This window comes from Simochromis diagramma, unplaced genomic scaffold, assembly GCF_900408965.1.
Source record: "Simochromis diagramma unplaced genomic scaffold, fSimDia1.1 OVJJ01000618.1, whole genome shotgun sequence".
In the NCBI taxonomy this organism is placed as follows: domain Eukaryota; kingdom Metazoa; phylum Chordata; class Actinopteri; order Cichliformes; family Cichlidae; genus Simochromis; species Simochromis diagramma.
Genome location: NW_024387423.1, coordinates 2,320,098 through 2,334,833, shown reverse-complemented (window position 1 = coordinate 2,334,833; position 14,736 = coordinate 2,320,098). Strand labels below are relative to the sequence as shown.

General features: G+C 44.0%; 2 protein-coding genes across 23 annotated transcripts in view; both read right to left on the bottom strand.

The window, feature by feature from the left end:
* Positions 1-221: 221 nt before the first annotated feature.
* LOC120722103 (dynein heavy chain 5, axonemal-like) lies at positions 222-5,381 on the bottom strand. The gene is made up of 8 exons (XM_040012920.1): positions 5,018-5,381; positions 4,788-4,892; positions 3,894-4,080; positions 3,513-3,678; positions 1,759-1,940; positions 1,487-1,606; positions 950-1,409; positions 222-343 (listed from the first exon to the last, which is right to left on the bottom strand). Exons 1-5 carry the CDS (start codon positions 5,177-5,179, stop codon positions 1,910-1,912), a joined length of 651 nt encoding a protein of 216 aa, XP_039868854.1. The 5' UTR covers positions 5,180-5,381; the 3' UTR covers positions 222-343; positions 950-1,409; positions 1,487-1,606; positions 1,759-1,909.
* An 8,415-nt stretch (positions 5,382-13,796) lies between these two features.
* LOC120722100 (NACHT, LRR and PYD domains-containing protein 12-like) overlaps positions 13,797-14,736 on the bottom strand; it is a 67,185-nt gene continuing 66,245 nt past the window's right edge. For 21 of the 22 annotated variants that reach the window (XM_040012894.1, XM_040012913.1, XM_040012910.1 and 18 more), the window contains 2 exons: positions 14,513-14,686; positions 13,797-13,924 (listed from right to left, as the gene is read on the bottom strand). In XM_040012894.1, the coding sequence (XP_039868828.1) occupies positions 13,912-13,924; positions 14,513-14,686 (187 nt within the window). In that variant the 3' untranslated portion in view covers positions 13,797-13,911. The remainder of the gene's footprint in view (positions 13,925-14,512; positions 14,687-14,736) is intronic. The other variant, XM_040012901.1, reaches the window with a different exon arrangement.

Sequence of the window (14,736 nt, the reverse complement as noted above, 5' to 3'; positions counted from 1 at the left end):
ACACATTTGTAATACACAACATTTGGCTTGTAATTGGTGACATCTGTAACACCACATTTGTGATTGAGACCTTTTGAGGTCAACATGGTGACTGAGGACAACGGGTCCTGCAGAGTCAGTAGTTTCTATTCAGCTGTTTTGTTTTTCATGTCTTCTCCTCCATCATCAGTTATCAGGAGAGCAGACAGTCAAAGTGCAAGAATTCAAAGAAACACAGAGATTCTCCTTACAGAGCAGACACAGCACAGATGTTTCCTTCATCGTCCTTCTCACTCATTTCAGCTTCTTTTCATTTCTGTCACTGACACCAAGTAAAGCCGCCCTCTTCTGAGCACCAGCTTTTCTATTATTACAAAGAAAAAGAAACCATTAAAACACCAAACCACAAACACACTGTAGAGCCTTTTTTGTTTTCTTAACACACTTTTACAGAAACTGAAAGCACAAAGCTGCTCCAAAAGCACAGGATTAAGAAAAGAAGAAGATTTCTGTCAGGAAGCATATCTGGAATAATATTCAGGCCCAATCTGACACACAGACCATAATAATAAAAGTGGAGAATGATCAGAATCATTTCAGAATTTTCAAAGAAATCAAGATTCAGTTTTGGCAGCAGAGCACAGGGATGCACATGATGAGACTGAAAATCAAGTCTTCTGTATCTTTGTAAGTCCCGTGACTGTCTGGCAGTCGGTGACCTTCACCTCTGATGAAAAACTGAAATTAGATCTTTTCTCAGCTGATTTTAAAAAAGAAATGTGAGTAATGATCCAATCAATCATTGTTATTGGTGGCCAATACTGTGAAGACCAAACTAGGATTCACGTAAACACTGAGATTCAAAGTATAATTAAATGATTATTGTCATAAATGACAGATATAGTATTTTTCTATTTTGTATCGTATGTTATTCTGTTTATCTTATTCTATTGTTTCCCCTTGAAATCACCTCCAGTTTGCGCTGATCCAGGACGTCACAGGTCTTGGATTCAGTTGTGGAGACGATGGTCTGGTAGTGAACACAGATCTTCTCCACGCCCTCCACCTGAGCTCAGTTTGAATCCGTCTCATTTCTGTCACACTGAAATGGAAGAACTGGAAAATAGACTTTTGACACGATTAATAAATAATAAAAGGAGGAAATACATTTATACAAAATCATTACAAATGTCCATTCATCACTGTAGCTTTGCATTGACTTTAATTCGACCATTTTTATATTATAAATGTCTTATTATAATTATTATTGTGCATTGATGAATATCTGATGGAGTCACTTGTTTCTAATCTGACAATCATCCACCTTCATGCTCTGCAGAGCAGCCAGGCTCTCCAGCGTGGACGCCATGTCGGCCATCTTCTCCAGACGGCGGCAGAAAGAGTCAAACTTCCCGAAGATGTAGTTCTCACTGAAAACACACACACGTGCGTAAAGGTTAGCGTGACGCTGCTGACACGCTCTGACTCAGAGTCAGTTACTGATCACCTGAAGTCAAACTGTCTGTTCTCAGGGTTTTCTCTCAGTTTGTCTCTGACGCTGTGGAAGCTTCGCTGATACGCCGCATTCAGATTACAGCAGTCAGAGATTCTCTGCAGCAGCACCGGCCTGACACACACACACACACACACACACACACACACGCACACACACACACACACACACACGTTGCTGAGTCCATTTGTTAGTCTGAGTCTAAACTCTATGACGATCTGAACAGAAGTTTAAGTCGAATGTAAGTTTCAGGTGTGCTGCGGTACCTGCTGTGCTCCCAGACACGCCTCACGCCCTGCAGCAGGTAGCTCCTGCAGGTGCTGATCATCTGGTTGGTGACCTTGAGCAGCAGTGAGCTCATCCTCTCTGAGGTGTTGTAGTACTGGGACAACACGTGGATCATCTTGATGCCGTTCATCAGACTGGGAATGTGCTCCAGTATCCTGGTCTGTGGAGCCGGGAGAAAAGGAAGACGGAGGATGAGAGACGGTTTGTCCGGTGACTGATACGAGCTTCAGTGTGAGAAACAAAGCTGCTGACACAGCAGGAACAGACAGCAGCCTCATTACTGACATGTAGAGATCAAATAAATGCACATCCAGGCTGAGCTGGAGAATCCTGTATCCACCATATCTGATCCAGTAACAAGAAAACGGTTTGTCATCAGAACACGATCCAAAAGAAGAAATAATAAAAACCATTAAAAAAGAAGCTGGTGGAGGTGAAACACCCGACTCATCAGCACAAACTGACAAATTCACCATCACAGAAAATACAAACTAATAAAAAAAGATCAATCAGAGAAATACTGCTGATAAATCAGAGCTGGAACATCTCAGACTGAGCTGTGATCTCTGTCCTGATGAAACCCTGTTTGTCTCTTTGATCTTTTTAAACATTTTTAAAAGTCTGAAACTGAGAAAAGAAAAGAAGTCTTTAGTTTTTAAACAGTCACTTTAATTCTTTCTTCTTCTTCTTAAGTTACAGACAGGCCTTTGTCTCAGCTGTGATTTGTGACTACACCCTCTCTGTGAATGATGTGTGACGATGTCTTCACTGTTTTCTGTTCCTCACAATCATGAAGGACTCAAACAGCTGCAGACTGTTTTATACAGAAAGACATGAAGAGTGTTTTTCTCACAGGAGTGGATTTTTCCACAGATCCAAAGAACTTGTTGAGGGTGTAAAGATACTTGACGTTGTCCTTTGCCTCGTTGGCCACCACAGTGATGTCTCTGTCCTGATAAATCAATAAATCAATCAGTGATGACGTCAGCATCGTCGAGACAACAGCTGTGAACTGAACAGGAAATAAACTGCTGACCAGATCTCTCCAGGCATGCAGGCACCGAGACTGAGCCACCTGCAGGACCCCCAGAGTCCTCTTCACCTGAGAGCCCTTCACTTCCTCCAGCAGACTGACACACACACACACACACACACACACACACACACACACACACACACACAACCACACACACACACACACACACACAGTTACAGCTGTTCAAAGGCTGTTTGCTTGTATTCGTGTCAGTGTTGATGTCGTACTTGCACATAAACTCTATATTGGACTCCGATGTGTCGCTCCATACCTGCCACCTACTGGTCAGCCAGTGTAAGTGCACAAAACATTTCTTCAAACCAAGATGGAAAAATACATGTTTAAGAAAATGAAGTTCAAAAATCTTTTTTCATCCCTAAAGATGAATAAAAATACTAAAAAAAGAATCCTGATTGATGTCGTCATAATTCATGCATGAAAGGGTTAAAAACTATTATACAAACAAACACATGAATATTTTGGAACATTTCAACTTTAAAGAGCAGAAAGAGAAATAACAGAAAGTTATATTGTGTAAAAGTGGTTTTGTCCTGAAGTCTCAGAGTGGAGACTAAACTGTTCCAGGTCTGAGGAGCTTCTGTCCACAGACGTCAGATCATGTTTGATAAACTGAGTTTAAAGTGAAACCTGTAAATGCTGACGCTACAGGAGATCCAGCTGAGAGGACGCGTCTACCTGTTGAAGGTCACCGTGCGGCTCTTCCAGTGCTCCAGCTCGACCGACGGCCCGATGTCGTCGGCCTCTTTTCTCATCTGCTTGCTCTCCGTCAGCACCTGCTTGATTTGATTCGTCCACAGGGTCAACACCTCCTCCAGACACTCCACCAGCTCACTGTTATTGGCTGAGAGTGAAACACACGAGTTCCTCTAAACACACGTGAACACGGACTCATTATTTCAAAGAAGCCATCGTCTCAGGTCAGATGCTTCCTTCAGCTTCCACAGATAAACTGGTTTGATTTACCTGAGAGTTGATTTTTAAACCTTTAAATGATGTTTCCTGTATTTCCAACAGTCTTATTGTTTGTGTGAGATGTGAACAGCTTGAGCTTTATACCTGCTGCTCTGTAGTCTGCAGGGCTGCTCAGCTGGCTGATGGCGTCAGGAAGCTCCACGTGCTGCAGCTGGAACTTTCTCTCCATGTTCAGTCGGGCTGAGCTCAGATTACTGACAAACTGATCCACCGAGGACAGGAAGGACCGGACGTGTGGACACGAGGCGCCATCCTGCACAGAGCCCCACGACTGGGCACAGGGTCAAAGGTCAGCAATAACAACAAAGGTTAATGTGTTTCCTGTTTCACTTTTTACCTTATTCAGGCCAAAAGCATCAGGAGGAGCACTGCACACAACACAAATCAGACTTTTCATAGATCATTATGTAACAGCTGCTCTACAGTCAAACCCCACAAAAAGAAACCAGCAGGTACAGATAAGCCCAAGATGTGGCCTCCAGTAACACTGTGAGGAACCTTGGAGTCATGTTTGACCAGGACATGTCCTTCAATGCACATATTAAACAAATATGTAAGACTGCATTCTTCCATTTGTGCAACATCTTTAAAGTTAGAAATATCCTGTCTCAGAGTGACGCTGAAAAACTAGTTCATGCATTTATTACTTCCAGGCTGGACGACTGTAATTCATTATTATCAGGAAGTCCTAAAAACTCCCTGAAAAGCCTTCAGTTAATCCAAAATGCTGCAGCAAGAGTCCTGACAGGGACTAGAAACAGCAGATTTCTCCTACACTGGCTTCTCTTCACGGGATTTACCCCTCATGGCGGCCCCTCCCTGCCCCTTTCTTTGCTTTCAGTCTCTTCCTGTTTAAAGAGAGTTTTTCCTTCCCACCATCAACAAAGTCTTCATATATGGCGTCATGTGATCACTGGAAGCTTAAAACATCTCCCTTTTTGTGCTCAGTGAAAGCCTGAATGGATGGAGGTGTTTTACCTGCTGCGACCTGAGAGCAGGTAACATGATGTGAGTCAGCAGAGTTTCCAGACTGTTCAGGACGCCGCCGCCACCGCTGCAGTCCAACATGTCAAAGTTCACTTCCTGGAAACATCAGGTTGCACGAGAAGATCAGAATGATTGGCTGCATCCATGTCACAGTCAACCAATGCGGTCTGTGCAGTTTGTTAAATTTGCAGGTGAGGAGGTGACCCAGACCAGTTACTGACCTGCTGCATGTTAGCGGTGGTTATGGCCTTCTCAGTGGTTCTCAGGAAGAACAGACATTTCCCCAGTAAAGGCTGGAAATACAGAACGTGATGGAGTTCAGGTTCCTTTAACGTGACGCAGACAGAGCACTTCCTCTGCACTCTGTCACCAAAGTTCACCATGCAAAGGAAAACCTTTCATGGGCTTTAAAGACGGGGTGGTTGGAGAGCTCTGCAGGCTGCTCATTACCAATGATGGGAGTAACGGCGCTACTTTTTTCAGTAACGAGTAATCTAATTACTATTCCTATCGTTACAACGCCGTTACAGTTACTAACAAGAAAATGTGGTCCGTTACTATGTTTCAACAAACAGACGGTTGAAGTTGTGTTCAGCTTACAGCATCTTATATCAGCTGCAGGAAGTAGCTGTAAGTAATCTGGGCGCTACAGCTTTAAGCAGCTGTGCGCTCCCACAGACAGACGATCACTTTTTGGCACAACAGCTGGAGCTCAGGGGGCAAAACAATCGCATGAGTGCTGCTGTTTGACTGAGGAAGAATAAAGGAGTCGTGGTAAGCCAATCACATGACCACTTAAAGACAAAGCAACAAGGTGATATATACCAGTTTATAAACTGTGTTGATAGGCCAGTAAAACCAGAGTCATGATAAACAATATATACGCGTGTTTGTTCCTCAATAGTTTCATGTTTACTGTCTAAGGACAGCAGCGAGACCTCTCTGCTTATGAGCTGCTGTCAGACCTGCAGGTATCAGGCTGTGATGTTCTCCTTTATACTGGACACAAATTATTATTTTGGAGTCCCACAAATAATTTGTGTGGCATCTTATTGAATGCAGAACAGCTGATTGTTCTGGAAATAGTTTAATGGTTATTAAAAAAAGGGTAAAAGGTAAATGGCTGCAAATAACTTTGTTGTTTGCAAAACTTGTGTGTATAATTTTCAAATTTATATTTACATTTAAAGTTATGAAAATGATTCGTTAAACATGTTCGTGGTTGTTACAGTAAAAAATATAACTTTTTATGTTTTCTGTCTGATTTTAGATCAATTGTGTTAATACAGTTTGTCAAAATGAAAACATAAGTGTAGATTCAGACACGTGAGGTTGTGCTGAAAACAATGAGACCAAACAAGGCAAAGTAAATAGTTTTTAAAGGTAAATGTGGAGGAAATATCAAAAGTTGTCACGGCTGGGGCAGCAGTCGTGTGGTGGAATGAATGAGGTCCCAAGATGCAGACGGCGGTGGAGATGCGAGTGGAGATTTATTTACAATGACAATAACAAAGGTGAGGGAAGAAGCGAACATCAACCTAAACTGGGACAAACTAACAGACAAAGCAGAAAACACGAGGGCAGCAGGGAAACACAAAGATGACACGAAGACACACAGAGTAATGCAGATGACGCCACAAGGAACACAGGCAGACACACACTATAAATACACACGAGGTAATGAGGGGATGACACACAGGAGGGGAGCACAGCTGAACCACAAGACGAGACACAAACCTTCAAAGTAAAACAGGAAACACACAGACTGTTTTAAAACACAAGGACACGAACAGAGCACAGAGGACAGACACAGGCTGAGAAAACACGGAAGCACTAAACATAAGAACCAAACCCTAAGAACGAATACAAAATCAGAATAAACACCAAACACAAGATGAAACCAAAAGGAAACACAAAACGCTGCGACCCAAGACCATGACAACAGGAGTTCACAATGGCTGATTATACCCTGGAGCCCAGAGGGTACATTTAAAGTAACACAATAGTTACTTTTCCTATTAATTAATTACATCTACAACCTTGTCACTCAGTTACTAAGTTACTTTTTTGAAGAAGTAATTAGTAGCTATAATTAATGACTTAATGAATTTTTAATGACTATTTGAAAGTAACTTGCCCAACACTGGATATGAGCGAGTTTCCCAGCTGATGCAAACTGGAAAGCTTCTCCTGTTTGAAGTGGATCTATTCAGCTTTTATTTCCTGATCATTTTAAGCATCAACAAAGTTTCTAAAAACAAGCAACAGTTTGTCATCATTCATAAACTCTGACGTCACAGGAGTGTTTTTATTCCTGTCCCATGTTTGAAAGTTTCTGCATATCAGAGCTGCCAACACGGCACCGACTCAGGCTGGAACTGACTTTAAATACTTCATCATTCATGATCCTGTTAAAACCACATCCAGGGGAAATGTTATTAGCATGTAGCCTTTAGCTCATGTTCGGATTGCTGCTCCTCCATGTTTGTAGTCCTTTTTTCTGTGAATAAGTGTTTGTGGAGCTTTGAGCTCCTCAGACTTCGGCCTCTCGACCTCCTGATGTTCAGCCTGCAGCTGTCAGTCATCCAGTGTTTGCTCAAAGACTTTAATCACCTCGTTAACCAAACAAAGCAGCACAGTTTGATCCATGGAAACACAAACACGCTCAGGCTCATCATCTCTGAACAGGACAATGATGAATCGTAGGCTCGGGATCGAGAAATCAGATACATCAGAACACAAACACCCCGAGAGGTGAATCAATGTGACGTCACACACCTAAGCTCTGAGTCCTCGAGTCTGATCCAGGCTCGTGCTTTAAGACACGTTTCTGTGTAACGCTCAGCTCAGGTGTGTTCAGGACATTTGCTTGGAAGAAGCCGTCTGTGGATAAATCCTGCTCTCCACCTCAGCTGTCAGGTTTATCCAGAGAACGGCCGTCCTGACTTCCAGCAGCCCCACAGTCCTCGTTTCTAATAAACTGGCATTACTGAAATGAACTGTCTGCCTCGCTGTTCAATAATCTGCTCTTTGCCAATTTCCCAGCAGAACCTTCCACTCATATCAGCATTTTTCTGTGATTCTCACATTAACTAAGCATAAAAAGCTGAAGCCAACCTCAGATTTCCCCGTAGTGAGGAAGAGTTTCCTCTGAGCCACAGCTGAGTTTGATGTGTCCACAAAGGAAGACTGACAGGAGGACAGACTCTGGGAGAAAGGCAGATATTAAAAGATATGAATACAAAGTACGATGCAACAAACAGCAGATTATGAAGAGCGGTTAGACCTTCATGTGTCCATCATTTAAATGTGATCAAAGTTACCTGTTTGACATCCTGATAGAAGAAAATCAGATTCTTGGATCCGTTTGCAGCAAAGAATTCATGGATCAGACTGAACTGGAAGAATCAGACATTAATGACTCAAAGGTTCAACTCTGAGGAAGGATCACGTCTCTGAACTTACTCTGTCATCAGAGACGATGGCGTCTTCCACTGCCGCCTCCTCCAGGCTGCCGGCGTCTGCCAGCCTGCTCATCAGGTATTTATGTCGGGCATCCAGAGCTGCCCGCCGTTCCTCCTTCATGGCTCTCGCCTGTTTGGCTACTTCTCTCCTCACCTCATTGGACAGCAGCATCGTCCTTTTACCAGACACCTGGAGAAACATCAGCTCAGTCTACAGACGCAGAGACCAGTGAGAGCTTGGCCCAAACATCTGCAGGTTTCTGAGGACCACGTTTGACCCTGACTGGAGGCATCGATTCTGAGTGCGACTGCCTAAACTGAGCTACTGTCCCCCCCTCCACTGAGACATTCTCCTGTGATGTGTCATGGGGGGAAGTGTTCCTCAGGGTTGGACTCGTGAGAAGTTCAGTCAGTTTATTCAAACTTTAAAACATTTTCAGTCTTTTCAGCAGAAACAAATGTGAACACAGCACTTTTTGATTGAGTATAAAAGGATGAAAGAGTCAGTGATTAGTAACATTGTTGCTGACTGATGCTGTTGTAGAGCTGTCTTTGGATCCTCACGTTCCTGGAAGCCTTCCCTGGATTGCTCAGATATCATTAACTTGTTTGTGCTCAGTAGAATCAGGTGTTGTGGATGCAGGTCGTAGCTGTGTGAGGCCTGTACAGTCAGCGCTGTGTGAGCGCTGTGTAACGTTAGCTTAGACTTATTTCTGTTGTTATCATCCTTCAGGTTAATGTTGTTTTCATTATGCATCACAGGAAGTGTGGGTGGCTGTTAGCCTCACAGCTCCTTTTTGATGTTTCTGCTCTTTGTGGCTTTGTGTTACTTTGTGTCGTGTCTGAAACAAAGTGAGTCCATCTTACTAACTGTAGTCGGCTCTCTGTCTCATGCACAGCTGACTGTTGTCTGAATGAAAGTATTTTTATACTTTGTGTAATCTGTTGGGTCTTTGAGCCCTTTTTTAAACAGCATATGAGCCACATGTATGTGTGTATATGAAAGGTTGTTTGTAATACATAAAATTGTTGCTTATTCTAGAGCTGTTGCTGTGCCTGATTGGTCTACTCGCTCTAAACTGAAGGTTGACTTGATTATTTTGGTTTTTTACATGTTGTCAATAAACCAACTTCTTTATGATTTGAACGGCGTCTCCGATGTGTCACAGGCCTGTCAGCTTTCTTGGTGATTGGTATAGTTTTGAGCTTCATGCTCTGGCTGTTGTTGGGTTTTCCTCTTTTATATTAAAGCTTTTGTCCTACATTTGGCTCTAAAGTCTAATTCTAATCCCAGCACTGTGTCTGGGTGTGTGATGGTTGTTTTCCTGCTCTTTCTCATGAAACAGTCACAACATTCTCAGTCCAACTTTCACTCTTTGCTGCAGCTGCAGTGAACATGGTGCCGTTTGCCTTTAAGAAAGTTGTGCACAAAGGCTTTTTCTCTAGCAGACAGCTGTGTGGCTAAAAGTCAGATCACCTCCTCCCATCATTTTTTACCACCTCAGTCACACTGGACTGAAACAAGAGTGAAACTAGGAAGAATCAGAGTTTGTCCAGTGACTGCACTGATTTTCTTCATATTCACAAACTGATTCTAAGTAGTTGCATCAGCCAGCTAATCACCCGGACACTGAGCGTCCAACACGCTCCCTGAAGGAAACGATTACATCCTCCAAACAATCACAATTTGTCTCTGAATGACTGTAATTATTCTCTGATTTGTGAATAACTGGAATTTATCAATGCAGACACGTTGCCAACATGATGAAGTCAGTCTGAGTCGCATCTCTTTGGCTAACTTAACTCAAGCCTTTCCATGAGAGACCCGATCAGGAGCGACTGTCCTGGACACTCCCAGCATCACAGGGACTCACAAACCCGTCTACCACAGTGAGAAGACTGATCGTTACAGGCCCACATGTAGCTTTAGATCACACATGTGCACTTCCTGTGGTCACTGCTGTAACTCTAGACTCACCGAGGGGCCAGTGGTTGGTGAGGCAGCAGCAGCTGAAGCTGAAATCATGTGACTAATGGCTCTCAGGTTCTGTCCTCCTATTCGCCGGTGTCCTTCACGTGTCACACCTGGTCCAGACAGAGTGAGAATGTTCAGAGCTTTAATGGAAAAGAATATTATTACATATAAAAGGCCTGTAACAAGTATTGTAGTGTTAATCAGGATGAAGTCCATCATGAACACTTCAGAGTGGTTCAGACAGTCAGTTGAACTTTTATGAAATAACCAGATGTTTGCAGGGTCATTTCTGCTCTGGCTTCTGGCAGCAAACTTACCTGCAGGTAAACAGATGATTTCCAGGTTTCTGTCCCCTCTTGGTCTTTGACCATCAGAGTCACGATCTCTGGATTTGTAGTCAGGAACACTTGAAATGTTGGATGGTAATTTGGGCCAAACTTTAAGTGAAATTGTGTTTGCTAAAAACCAACAGAAAGGTGCCGTTTTCATGACCAGTGGGTTATCCACCAGTTTGATTCATGTCAGCAGCATTTAGTTTGTAACTGCTGACTCACCTCTGGCTGTGTCCTGCTCTCAGGGTCACAGTGGACACTGTACCTTTGACCGAAGCTGCAAAGACAGTCAGCAGGGGTCTGGATGCATTCAGCACCACGTCCTTGTTGGGCCTTCAGTGACAGGACAGTTTATTATGCTGCTAACGTTAATAAGTCTGTTCACCTGTAGAGCTCATTTAAACACATCAGCTGTAGAACATCATGTGTCATGGCGTGTCCAAATTCACAGGCTGCATCCTCCTGAGGACCCGGCCTTCAAGGTCTACGTGGGCCGGGTCCTCCAAAGGTCGGGTAGGCGGGAAGTGAGCGGCTGTGACGGTCTGGCCTTCAGATCCGCGTCACCGCTGTCTGGGTGGAGTTTAATAAACTCAGCCGTCTGCTCCTTGCTGTCTAAAATCTAACAGGACACTGGAGTAAACTCTCGACCGTCTCACACTTCTGTTTAATCACTTTTCTGTTTGACGTTTATTCAGCTGTGTGAAAACTGTAACTTCAGCCAAACCAAACAAACAACACTGAAAAAAGCCAAACGATAACATTTTTACGTGATCTAAGTGACTTATATATCATGTTTAAACCTGAACAGCCAAAGGCCGTGGGGGTCCAAAAACGATGTGCCGGGAGTCCGCTGTTCTCGCCGGCTCTAGTGACCCTCGACCTCCCGGTTAGCTATCGAGCTGGTGGGTAACAGACGTCTCCAAAAACGTTGAAGCACTTTTGCAAATATGTGATATCTTGACAAACCGAGCAGATATTTGAAGTTTACACTCCTACATTCTCAAACAGGAGCCCCAGCAGAGATGGATGGCTGGCGCGGCTCTCCGGCCAGCAGGTGTGAAGACCCCTGGCTGAGGCAGCTGAAGCTGTGGGTGGCTGTCAGCCAGCTCAGGATGCCATTTGGGCTGCAGCAGCATAAAATCCTCAGCAGCCTGGGTAAGCTTGCGTGAGCTCTCTGTGGAGGCTGTTGCAGCTGAAATGGCTCACCCGAGCCGTGCAAACTTAGTTACCTTCAAGGCTTCAGAGTCAGCTGAAGTCAGCAGCTCAGCCTCTGGGGAGGCCCTGGGGAGGTTACAATCCCTGGAACAGCCAGGTCTCTACAACCAGAAACAGTCTTTGCATGTGCAGCTTCAGAATCCGACTTGAAGTTCGAGTTAGTGTTCGATGTCCCAGAAACACTCAGGTGCTCACTGAGCAATCTCTCGAGGCGAACACTCAGAAAATAAAACAGTCTTTGGCTGAGCCTTTGTGGGAACATTCATCGTCTGTGCTGGAAAGGTGGAAACATCTGGGAGATGCAGCCTTAACACACTGGGTTTCACACGTCCTTGGAGGCAGCTCAGTAAACTCAGGCATGCAGACAAAATCAGCACTTGCAGGAACACAATGTGCCCTCTCACAATGAGCTTGGAAGCATAAACTGAGTTTTCCTCACTGACTGTTTTAGACAGTATAGTGGGAGCAACACAAAAAGCAGCTTCAGAGAGCTGGAAACACACAGTTTAGTGTCTTTGCTTGCTTGCTTTAAGTCACAATAAACAGAAAACTCATTGTGTCTCATGTCAGAATCAAATCACTCATATACAGGAAAGGAAGAGGCGGAGCTTATTTCCTGCAGGGAGAGGTTAGCAGTCTGTGTCTTTCTCATTTCTGACTCCTAAAGAGCTGAAAAACACAGGCTGTTATTGGCTGGCTGACACTGGGATTAATGTCCTTGAAGCCAGCAGTCTTTAATGTCCAGGTTCAGAACGGGCAGGTGAAAAACAGTCCTTTATGTTCTCTGATTTTCAATAAACCGTCCTGATTACTGAGGGAGCAGAGAAAGTGTCTCCATCACTCACCACAGCTGGATGCTCTGAAATCCTGGAATCCAGCTGTGGAGAGGAGCACCGGCAGTGTGGACGCAGTTTAGTAATCAGGGAATGGGAGACAGGAGGGAAACACAGCTGGGACCAAATACACACACGAGACAGGAAACACTAACACAGGACTGTCAAAGTAAAACAGGAAATATGACACAGAGTCCAAAGTAACAAGACGTGGGACACAGTGAAGACACATAAACAGAAACCAGAACTATAATCACAAAACAAACTCAGAAACATAAAGAGTGAATCAGCTGATTCAGTGTTTGTGACAAAAACATGGATCCTGGTTAATAAGTTGTATTTGTTTGTTTCTGTATTATTTTGTGTATCGTTCTTATGAGCTGTTGTTTTTCAGTGAAATATTATTTAATTGTTTTAAGCTTTTTGTTGACTTTGAAGCGCTTAAGTTGATATTTTTGAACATTTAATTTGTTAGATTATTGTAGAGTGGATAAAACTGCCAAACGCACAGCTGCTTCCAGCATGGCCGGAGGAGAGGTGGCCGAGCAGATGCACAACACACACAGCTCACAGGTTTGCATTTCTAGATATTGCAGATGTTGCAGAAATTGACAGTAAAGAACTCAGAGATCCAGCGCTGTCTCCTGCCCCTGATTTATACACCACAACACAACGACAGGCGTAACTTACACAAACGGGTAACATGAGGCTCAGATGCTTTGGACATGTTCACATATACAGGACACAGAATGATGAAGATGGAGCTGCAGGAAGGAGGAAAAGAGGAAAAACACAAAAGATTCACAGATGTGGTGAAAAAGGACATGACAGGTTCTGTTTGTTAGTTTGTTTTTTCTTTATTTGGTAAAGATTCAGAAATAAAGAGAAGATCACATGTTTGAATATTAATGTTCTGTAATTACACAAGTTGTAAAATCTTTCCAGAGTGAGACAGAGACTGTGCAGGGACTTTAGAAGGACAGAGCAGCAGCAGAGCAGTCCAGATACACTGATGATCCTCTGTCAGATCCAGAGGGACACACAGGGATGATGCTAGACTCTACATTGTGTCTGACAGTGGAGCTGTTCTCAGAGCAGTTCACTCTGCAGCACTGACAGTCATCTGCACTTCATTCCTCTGTCAGTCACTGCTGGTTGAAGCTCTCCTCTCCACCTCCCAGTAACATGGCCCAGTCAGAGCGTCTCTACACACAAGCTGCTGCTGCTGCTTCAACCTCTCTGGATCATCAGGACACAGCTGCTCCTCTCTCAGCACACACACCGTCCTGTTTACCATCATCCCCTCCACCTGCAGAGAGAAGGAGGAAGAGCAGAGGAGATAAACGAGTGTTTCCAGAGACTCTTCATCAGCTGTCAGTCAGTGATGCAGCACAGCACAGTTGCTGAAAATGTTTTTCACTCCTAGTTTGAGTTTGGACTTTCATTCGTTAGAAGAACCTTGGTGTGTCCACTCTGAGCTCTGTAGGAACCCCAACAACAAGCCCAACAATCCAGATGGACAGTTCCAGCTGTTAACTGGAGGAATTCCATCCAAACATCTGCTCTCACTAAATTCTTCCTCACCTACAGACTGTGTTCTTCACTGCTTTAAACTTGGAAATGAATGCAGTCATTGGTCTGCGTGCTGCTTTGTTCAGAGAGCTGATTGGCTGTTGACAGTGTTTGATCAGAGCTTGTCAGCCGTTACTGTGGTGACCATAAAGGTGAGAAACAGGAAGTGTTTGTGTCCAATCCAGAAGCCTGTCACCATTCTCCTCTCACAGCTTCACTGAGAAGCTGCAGCTTTACAGGAAACACTGGATCTTTGTTCCATACTGACTGTGTTTAGTACAATACTGCTGACAGCACCACCCACTCACTCCATCACTCTACTGACCTCAGTTTCTCCAGTCTGTAGTCTGGACTCTGCTGAAGATCAGACAGCTGCTCCAAATTTGAACGCCACAGGTTGTTTCCTCTCAGGTCCAGCTCTCTCAGATGGGAGGGGTTGGACTTCAGTGCTGCTGCCAGATAATCACAGCTGATCTCTGACAAATCACAGCCCCTCAATCTGTATAAAGAATGAAAGATACACTAAAGGACACTCAAAGCTGGCTTGGA

Excerpts from the sequence above, each read along its gene's own strand:
- LOC120722103 (XM_040012920.1), bottom strand. The coding sequence starts at position 5,179 with ATGGTGAACTTTGGTGACAGAGTGCAGAGGAAGTGCTCTGTCTGCGTC. Across the intron at positions 4,893-5,017 it reads CCACCGCTAACATGCAGCAG|GAAGTGAACTTTGACATGTT; the intron begins GTCAGTAACTGG and ends TGATGTTTCCAG. Across the intron at positions 4,081-4,787 it reads CTGCTCTCAGGTCGCAGCAG|TCGTGGGGCTCTGTGCAGGA; the intron begins GTAAAACACCTC and ends CCCTGTGCCCAG.